This window comes from Lotus japonicus, chromosome 1 (genome assembly GCF_012489685.1).
Source record: "Lotus japonicus ecotype B-129 chromosome 1, LjGifu_v1.2".
NCBI lineage: Eukaryota > Viridiplantae > Streptophyta > Magnoliopsida > Fabales > Fabaceae > Lotus > Lotus japonicus.
The window spans coordinates 84949261-84959878 of record NC_080041.1 but is presented as its reverse complement, the minus strand read 5'-3'; the positions used below and the strand labels follow the sequence as shown (position 1 = coordinate 84959878).

The 10618-nt window shown below is 37.9% G+C and overlaps 1 protein-coding gene across 1 annotated transcript; it reads right to left on the bottom strand.

Annotated features, from left to right (window-relative positions):
* Positions 1–697: 697 nt before the first annotated feature.
* On the bottom strand, positions 698–9975 carry LOC130725294 (copper-transporting ATPase PAA2, chloroplastic). The gene is made up of 17 exons (XM_057576539.1): positions 9260–9975; positions 9075–9152; positions 8770–8867; positions 8621–8674; positions 8333–8419; positions 7456–7620; positions 6981–7091; positions 6764–6832; positions 6301–6410; positions 5849–5954; positions 5349–5415; positions 4095–4174; positions 3038–3489; positions 2166–2340; positions 1480–1611; positions 1047–1197; positions 698–941 (listed from the first exon to the last, which is right to left on the bottom strand). The coding sequence occupies exons 1-17, from the start codon at positions 9897–9899 to the stop codon at positions 844–846; spliced, it is 2673 nt and encodes an 890-aa protein (XP_057432522.1). The 5' UTR covers positions 9900–9975; the 3' UTR covers positions 698–843.
* Between the last annotated feature and the right edge of the window lie 643 nt (positions 9976–10618).

Genomic DNA, 10618 nt, shown 5'->3' with positions numbered 1-10618 from the left:
GTCTTAAACTGTTGAAAAATAGTGAAGTTTCAGTGTTGGGGACAGCGAATTGGGATCATAGCCTGTGTCAATTTGAAAAACACGTGAGGACAAGGCTGGTCTCTCAGATTTTGTTTTGAAAGCTTCATTTTCATAGTGGAAGAAGGTGTTGAATTCATGCGGAAAATGGTGAAGGTGCTGAATCCATTGGGGATTTTTCTGGCTTGTAATCGAAATTTGGGCTTAACGTGTGGTTATGGTGGAATCAGGTGAGGAGTGGAGGAAAAGGGTTTGAGCGGATGAAAAAATTCTAATTTTTGGTCTCTATAAAATTTGCAAAATTTGGTTTTAGTCCTTGAATAACACACTCAATGTGGCAATTGATGTAGGTGTACCACATAAGCGCTTACTAGAACGTGAGCAACTCAAACTTTGATGAGGACTAAAATCAAACAATTCAAAAGTGAGAGGGGTCAAAATGCAACTTTGCTCCAATGAGGAACTAAATCAATAATTGTTAAGTTAGAGTGACTAAAATATAGTTTTTATATACTAATAGTGGTGTCAAAATGAGTCAACTAGACAAGCCGAAATTAGTTCACCATGGGTTACTCAAAAAGTGAGTCAACACCACTCTACTCATTTTTTAGGTGGGTTAACTTAAGAAATAGCCAACTCACTCGAGCTATCTCAAGTTGGTTGGTTAACACGAGCTGACTCATCTAAATTTAAAACATTCATATAAAATGTAAAAGAATTTTTAAAAAATAGTTTATAGTATGATGTGATTCAAAGTGCTGTGAAAACAGTTTTATTTTTTTTACATTATACAAATAAATTTTCATATGGATGGAAGATATGTTATCATGTCAGTGAGCCCTTTCTGGAAGTCTGAGACCCATGGAGCTGTAGAAGCAGTGAGTTGCTAACCACAAAGATGGAGCTCAGAGCCATCATTCCTCCTGAAATTAAATATCAAGGGTGACATTGTATGTTCAGAAACTATATGAAGAAAGACAACAATTACAACATAAAAAATAAGGAAGCGAGCAGACAATGTTGCTCACCTGAAAGTGAAGGTGTCATAGCAAAGTCAAAGTGGGGAAGTAACACGCCAGCAGCAATGGGAATGGCAATAACATTATAGGCTACTGCCCAAGACAAATTTTGGTACACTTTCGCCATTGTTGACTGTGCTAGGTCTATTGCATCGACAACCTGTTAATTAGAAGTCAGGAAGCTAAGAGGATAGAGAACCATGTGGTGGCTTGTGTAGCACATATGCACAGTATTAAGAGAACCACAAGACTGTTATGCGTTAAAGAACCATACATCACTTTGTATCAGACAGGTGATTGTTTGAGCAGATATTTGTATCAAGCAGCAAACAAGTGAGGAGAATTTTGGGTAATCAAATTTAACCTTCTGCTACCCACTTGGATTAACAAAAGAAAAAGGGATGCACAAGAGCAAACTATCCAGACATCAGAAATGACATACTTGTGAAATTTTGTTCCCCAGAAGTATAATGGATGCTGCATCGGAGGCAGCATTCTCTTGAGCTTCATTCTGCAGAGCAATCCCAACATCAGCTACAGCCAAAGCAGGTGCATCATTTATCCCATCACCTACCTTAGAGAACGGGAGCAAAAAGAATGTCTTAGTAAAATGCCATTTCCTGTTCATTGCTAGATGCATCAGTCAAGTTCCATTTTCCACAATACCCGACAAAAATATCCATACAATGATGCCTATATTGAAAGGATTTTAGAGTGGAGCTGCTCCAGAAGCATAAATATCTCTCAACAACTTCCAAAAGAAAAACAAAACAAGATCTAATTCTTTAGTGTTATTGATACATGAATTTAGGTTTTAGGTCGTCTAAAATGTATCAAAACTAAAAAATGAGAACTTTACCAGGTAAATTAAGAGTTTCCAATCGTTGATTGAAAAATGATGGTTGATATTTCAACAATTTCATCACTTATAGCTATAATATAATGTGTATGTGGTTAGTTCCAGTTTTCACCATTGAATATTCCAATCAACTATGAAAAGATCATATTCACTAGTTTTAGAGAGTTCAATGAACCTATTATCATTGCATGATTCTCTATTTAGCTAGAGAGAGTTATTAAAGTAGGTGGGGTGAGGTGGGACTTGAGTAAGTACAGATGTCATCATACCATTGCAACATGATGCCCAGCAGCTTTCAGAGAAGAAATAAATTCAGATTTCTGCTGTGGAGCCAGAGATGCTTTGACGAAATCATTTTCAATTCCAACAGTCTCTGCAATGGTTGCAACTGCCTCTTCCCTGTCTCCGGATAGGAGAACCATTTTAATCCCCTTCTGCTTGAGCCTTCCAATAATAACAACATAGTCAGACAGAAAAAGCACGCATCAAGCAATTAAAAGAACACACACAAGAATTTGGCAAATAATTCTAATGAATGCAGGAAATACATAACATCAAGTGTAAAGTAAGGCATAAGTTTAAGGGTTTAACATGATGGTAGCAGCCATTGATACAATTCCCGTCTCATAAAAAGAAATGTAAAAGAAGCAAGGACTAAATTCAAATCTATATAATCTTATTGACATGAATATTATAATGTGAATTGTGACCTCAGAATAATGCCATAAAACTTCCTAAACCTTTTTTAGAGGAATAGGCAGTCAGAGCAAAACAACATGCATAAAAAATTTAAATTCTTGATAAAAGTATTTCCAGTGTAGGAGTAATTAATTGCTCAAGTAGTTAATTAGGCCAATGAGACCAGTTGGGCGGTTGCAAGATAGTAGAAATATTTTTTTATCAAATTTCATTCTTACAACTTCATCAAGAACTAACAAATGGATAAGAAAAGGGAACATGACTGTGTTAGCTTTGAGCTTGCAATGAAGGCTTCGCGTAGGTAGAACCAAAAAAGATGCACTGCCCCTCTTTCTGAAGGAAGCAAAGCAACTTCACCTCTGGTCAGCAGAAGTAGTTTTTATTTTTTCCTGAAATGCGTGGGTAGTATTCTGAACACATACACACAGCAAAATAAAAATACCTCATCACAGTAGATTCAGCATCTTCACGCACGATGTCAGATAAGGCTATAGCACCAATGATGCCTTCTCCTTCACGTCCAACATAGACAACAGTTCTTGAATACTTTGAAGATGTTGAATTCAATGAATGATTTAGCAAAGTCTGTTCCACATTCATCAAATTAGATGGGTTCATTCTAGTCTGGAAGCGTTGATGGACCCATTCTAAAGACCCAACTGCAACCAAACGTCCATCTATTTCTGCTAAGGTTCCAAAACCTGGTTCAACTAACTGTCCTTTTGTGACTGGAAGGACCAAGTCTAATGAATCAGCTTTGTTGACAATAGCCTTTGCTATAGGATGAGATGCTGTTTTCTCCACTGCAGCAGCGATCTGAAGAATATCTGATTCACCATATTGAAGAGAACCTATAGCAGAAACAACTGGTTTTCCTCTAGTGAGGGTTCCTGTCTGAAAGTTTAGTGTTAGTCAATCTTCTTCTTCCCTTATCTGAGAGAAATGTGCAGTGAATGTTCAAAGTCGGCAGAGTCTACATATTATTTTTTAACGATTAGTTTTGTTCCTTATTATATACGATTTATATAGGCTAGTATTTACGTAGTACAATCAGGCTTGTTAATAGCGCGCTATAGCGGCGCAATAGCCTATAGCGTAGCACCCTGAGGGTTCACCGCTACTCCACTATTCACCGCTATTTGCGCTACGTTCCGCTATAGCGCCGCAATAGCGCTCTGAATAGTGTTTTTTGGGCTTGCCGCTACACTACGCTATCCGCCATTAACAACCCTGAGTACAATTAAAGCCAAACATAAGACATCATTCTCTCCCTAATTCTTATATTTGGGTTTTCTCTCCCTAACTCACATACATTTGGGTTTTCTCTTTTGATCCTTCTCTCCCTAATTCTTAATGGTATCGATGGACATGTGTTCAAGTTTAAAAGTTATTCAATGTTTGAGAAGTCTCACACTGATCAAGTCCTTATAGTGTACATTTGTGTCTTGCTTATGAGGGAAAGAGAAGACAGATAATAGTCGTATGAACATGAAATTTACCTTGTCTAGAGCAATATAATTTATGCTGGCTAAGCGTTCTAGCACATCCCCTCCTCTAATAAGAAGTCCTTTTCTTGCCCCTGGTTATTTAAAAGACGCCAATAGTGTGAATTAGTAAAAGAAGATAGAAGATACTAAAAATAAAAAACCAGGTTGCAAGGCAGTATTATGCTTTATGATAATAGTTCACAAATTCACAACTATAGGAGAAAACATCTGATACTGATAGAACTGGATCAGATTAGGCACTCAAGGAATCTGATAGATAACCGGGGTTAGCTAGCTAGTAGTTAAGTGGGGTCAGTAGTTTGTTAGTTAGTTATAGGGTTAAGAGGCATGTTGCCTATAAATAAGAGTGATTAGAGAGCATTAGGTTATCTTTGTTTTCACTTTGGAATTAGGGTTTAGAGAGCGTTGGGTCTCTCTGGTTCTTGGGAGGGTGTTTGGGATCCTTTCCTTGTATCTTTCCCCCAATTCCTATTTGGGAATTAGGGTTTTACCATTTAATAATATCAGATTTGGCTGGTTTCTATCAGAATCTTCATTATTATATCACTCTCCTATCTACACCAGGGTGGTAACTGGTAACAGAGTAGGAAGAAAGATGATCTTTCTACTAGAATGATAGTCTCACTACTATTCGATAGTACTCTACTCACAAGACCCAGATTACCACCAAGTCACCCCCCAATAAACCATCTTCCTCCTATTTAATTCTCTGTCCTAGCCAACTCTCTAACTAACAATTGTTAATTTGTTAGAGAGCTAGTTACAGAGTTAGAATCTAACACCAGAGTGTGATTCTTGTAGAGGAGGGAATGTGCTGCCCCATTATTTCTTCTCATATAGAGACACACCTATTTAATTATTTATAACATGTACCTGATTAAGATACAGCTATTTCATATAGCAATAGTTGTGATTCTTGTATCGGGTAATATGTATTTATAAACCACAGAAGATTAGCACCAAAAAATAAACCATTGAAGACAGAAAAAATGCTATATAGTAAAAAGATCTAAAAAATAATGAAAGAAAGAAATAATAAAGGAAATGAAAAGGGTAAATGAAATAAGAAATTATTAATTAGAGTGAGCCATTGAAAAACCTTAGTATAAGATAAAATGATGCAAAATTCGAGCATTAAGCAGGCTGTTCATCTCAAGAGCAAAGTGAATATATTTCTTCCATATATTCAATGTTCAAGTAACATGTATCTACGTTTACTGAATGCATAAAGTACAAGTGATGTACCAAGTGAGGTGCCAACCAGTATCGCTGTCGGTGTGGCAAGACCCAGTGCACAAGGACAAGAAACAACCTACAGAGGGGTAAAGACTAGAATTGTTATCCTTCAAGAAAATTTCCTTTTCTCAGGAGCAATATCAAACTTGAACTATTTTCACGGATTCATTTCTTTCACTTCAATTCTTTTTATTAACTCATGCAATTGAATGATATAGTCAGTTGCAGATGGATAACATTACAAATACTAGCTAATAACATTATGTCTGACTAATGTGAAAAGTCCAAATCGAGAGCCATTTGCATTGACTAAAATTGTTAAGATAAAGGAATTGCAAATGCAAGGGCTTTGTCCAGTATGTCCTCCTAGTCAACAACAAAGGTAAAATTTAGAAAAAAGGAGTGCTCCATGCTCAGGATAAAGGGAAGGAAAGTCAATAAGTACACGCAGATAGTTCTAATAGCAAACTTGAAGCACAAATCATGGACTCAAGGTTAAAATTACTCACTAAAACATCTACAGAGAGTTTCAAACTCAAAAGCAAGGGATCTCCTTCTGGGCCCGCAATATCATTGAGCAAAACATCAGGAAATATGTGTGACCCAATAAAATACCTGGAGATAAATGCAACAAGTTTGTCAAAGCATTGAAGGTAATGGGTAAGATGAACCATACATGAAGTCTTTTACTTAGGAAAATTAATTGTGCATGATAATCATGAATCCTACAGGAAGATTCTACAACACTCACACATGGACAGCAACACAGGCAAGGAAAACAATAAAGGGCACAACTCTTTTTCTTTTGAATTGTCAGGGCTACATAGGTTGGATTACATCAATGTATGTCCTAGTAAATTAATAATAGCCATGACTTCCAAATAACCCTAGCCTTAGGGATCACCAAAACAAATCATAACAGATCAACTCAAAGATTTCGTGTGGAAATATAAGTACTTACCAAAATGCAAACGTTGCTGCAGATAGAGTCATTACACTGTATACAAATGGCCCTGCTATTGAATCTGCAAGCCTTTGTACAGGTGCTTCACGCGATTGAGCATCCTCAACCTAAAATTTCACAAAATAAGGACGTATCCCAAGTCAATGGACTTTCAGCAATGCAATCTCGAAATATCCAGAGAAACATTAGCACCCTGATAGATACAGGATTAGAATGAAGGGATTATCAGAAAGAAAATATGGATGTTTAACTGAATATATCCCCTTCCAACTCTGGATTAGCGGGGTATCCAGGGTTAAGAAGATTAGGAATGAGATATGATGGTGTCTTTCTCAGGGATTCCAGAACCTGTTCTAGTGGCCTCTCTCACCCAAAACTGACTGCCTTCATCTACCTTCTCTGCCTCTATTTATAACAGCATCTCTTACAACTAAGCAATTGCAGAATATAGTATACTCACCATGCGTACAATCTTGGATATCATTGTGTTGGAGCCAGTCGAAGTAGCTTCAATCCTTAAAGGACCATCCTGAAATAAAAATTGTTAGCCAAAGAAATAGATTTATAGCTGCCTTCCCAATCAAAGGAAGAAAAATCAAAATCACATATGCAAGCCGCATGTGAAATTAGGGAGAAACCATCACACAATACAATTCAATATTAATTTCAAGTCTTACCCAATTTATAGTTCCTGCTGAAACTGAGAGGCCTGCTTCCTTAAATACTGGAAGTGATTCTCCTGTAAGCATGGATTCATCCACAACACTTCTTCCTGAGATAACCCTTCCCTGCACAGGAATTTATAATGTTAACCAATATCATAGGAAGCAACAAGTTTCATCATATACTCCATTTTAAATAGTGAAAGGAGGCCACCTGTTTAAAGCAAAAAGGTTTGAACGATTGTTTTTATGACAATGTTAATATTATAGGCCACTGGTGGAAGATTTGGCCAATTAACGTAGCAACTGGTCCTAGGGATGGCCCATTAGTGTAGCAATTGGTCCTAGGTACCATGAACTTAATATGCATTGGTCAATATTTGCACTTCAGATGCCTTTTAATTTAAACCTAAATTTAGGTACCACGCATATAGCTATTAAGATTTCAATTAACATTAACAGAATATCATCAACAATCTGAAAGGCTTACATCTATAGGAATAGTTTCTCCAGGCAACACCAACACCGAGTCACCTACTCTAATATCATCAGTTGGGACTTCAACACAAATTGTGTCACCACAAAGCACACTGTCAGTAGATGGGGAACCTTCTGATGAAGTAATCACAAGTCTTGACTGGGTAGATATCAGTGACTGGCAAAAAAACATTCACCACAGTGAAATCATGTACAATAAAATAATTAAACCTACAGCAAAATATAACTCTACAGACAAAAAAATGACACTCTTTACAGTGAACTATATAATCTGATGCTTAATGCTCATATGACAACTTTCCTCATGACCAAAATTCCAATTCTTGGATTATTTCCTTTTTCTAAGAAATAATATTTGATCAGAAAATGGAAAAGAGATTGGGTTGTTAAATGAAAAGCCATTACATTGTATTATTATGCTGTGACCTGCAAAAGCCATTTAATCATAAGTGGATTCCAACAATTTTGAATCAGTTACGCTTCCAAAGACTCTAGTCCTAGTGTCTCACCAAATTTGTGAATGATGTATTATCAGACAAAGCCCAACAAAATATGTAACAATTTGTTCTTGTAAACACGAAATTAATTTCAGAAATATTAAATAACCAGGTATAGAAATCCATATGGAAAATAAATTTTAAGGAACATATGCTGAAAGAGGTCATAAATAAAAAGAAAAGTTTTACACCTAGGAAAAGTGATCAATCATAATTTTCAGTAAATAATGAAGCATTGAAATAAGGATGCAGGGAAGCCAGAAGAAGATTACAAAAAAGGTCTAACAATAACAATGACTAAAATACAAGAGAAACACAAATATCTTTCTGGAATATTATCAGACGAAAGAGATGAATCGAGTCGCAACTTACAAGAAGTTCATTCATATCACTAGAAGCCTGAATCCTTGCCTTTTCCTCGAGCGAACGCCCCAGAAGCACGAAACCAAGAAGCATGACCTGCATACTAAAAGACAAAATCCTTACATGAGGAGATCATTGTCAACCTGAATGTTATAAGTGCCTATAAGATAGTCAAGGTAAGAGGTTATCAATACTAGACAAACAAAACCCCAAGCCAAGATGAATAAAAGTTTGCTCTTAATTGAATTAAATTCTAAAATGACAAATATGGGGACATTTGAAAGCAAAGGAACTAACCGGCTCATCAAAGAATGTCGCATCCCACGCCAACCCGGGGTTCAATAGCGAGATCTATAGCAAAGACAAAGTTCAATTTAACCAACACATAAAACAAAAAAAGAAATTTAGCTGTCTTGTAAACTCTCAAATCCCAAATAAAATCTCACCAAACTGATGATGAAAGCAGCTACAGAACCAAATCCCACGAGAGAGTTCATATTCGGCGACCCCTTCTTAAACGCGCTTAAGCCATCAAAGAGCAACTCTGCAACAATTCCAGTTAGTCTAGTATAGTAAGCATTGGGATCAGGTTAGTCCTAAGAGTCTTAATAGTTTGCATCAGGGGGTTCAAATCCCATTACAAATTTGTAACAGCATTATTAACATTCAATCAGGGTACTATTGAAACTTGTAATAGCATATTGTTGCAGTATATGAAGTTATCAACAAGGGAAACGATAGAGAAACCAACCTCGTCCTGGTCCCAAGAGAGAGCCCAAAGCTAAACCACCTTTCACGTATGAATTGTGAAGAATTTCCAAAAATGGTCCTGCAAAAACAAAAAAAAGCAAGTCAGGTTTCGAATTACGTTACAAATTGCGCTCGTCTCAGCTTGGTGTATCTGCATTCAAGCAAATTTTGATCGGAGCGCATTACCATGAATGTGAATGCCCAATGAATGAAGAATATGCGAAGCGTGCGTTCCACAGCACAGTGCGACCAGAGTCCAAGCGAAAGCAACGCGGTTCCGACTCTTAGCAACCAGATCCTCCTTCTTCTTCACCATCTCCTTCCACTTCCTCACACTCTCCGCCACTCCCGAGCCAGAAGCTCTCCTCTTCGCCGGAAACCCGCAATCGCTCAGTCTCCGAGCAAGGCTCTCCGCGACACTCGCCGAATCCACCTCCGCCTCGAGCGGTTTCAGCTTCACGGCTGCGGTATCGGTCAGCATGTTGACGACGGCCGAGTCAACTCGGTCGTCGGCGGATAAGATTTTTTTGACTCGGGAGACGCACGCGCCGCACATCATCCCGGTTACGTCGAGTAGAACCGGTGAGTCTTCGCCCTGTGCTCGGCCTGGAAGACCAGCTGCTGATTCCGTGGAGATAGTCTCGGTCTGGAAGGAGTTTGATACGGCGAGATGTGGCCGGAGAGTTTCCCGGCGGTGGAGGTTGCGGTTGCGGCGTCGATTCGGCGGGAGAAGAGAAATGAAGTGGAGGTCATGATTGTTGGCTGTGGAATTGAAGGAGAGTTTAGGTTGCGGGGAGAGAGATAGCCTGAGAAGATGAGTAGCCATAGTCGGAGAGAAGAGGAGAAGAGGAACTGAACGGTGACCACGAAAATTCACATGCTACACGTTTCAGTATGGTTTAGAAGGTCGTTGAGTAGTGTAAATGCTTTCAATCAAAATGGGACACGTGTGTGGATTGCGTTTCGCGGGCAGGGAACACGAGCACGAGTATACTCTATTCATTCACGGAAGGAAATGGGATTTGGGTTTGGCACCCCACCTATTGGGTTTGGCACCCCATGTATTCAATACAGAAATTTAATTTCCGTTTTCAAAACGGAATTTAAAATTCCGATTTATTTTTTATATGCAATGAACGGTTGAAAATGTGTCACATATGCTAAAATACATAACGGTTTTTTAATTTTCGTTTTTTTCGTATTAAAATCGGAATTTAAATTCCCGTTTTTAATAAAGTGGGGTGAGAAACCCAATAGGTGGGGTGCCAAACCAAATTCCCGAAGGAAATCCAATGCATTTTGTTTGGGTTAGGATTTCATTCTAGTGTGAAATTTTAATCATTCTTTCTCTATCTTAGACATTAGAGAATATTGAAAACTTAAAAAAATAATAAAACAATCGGTAGCATTAAGGGATGCTATAATCTCATTTACATAATGAGTACCCGTACACAGCAAAGTGCAAAAAGAAAGTATAGTGGTCAACAAGGAAAAGCAAAGGGGCGCCGGAAGAACAATAATAACCGGCAAACGAAAAAGAATGAG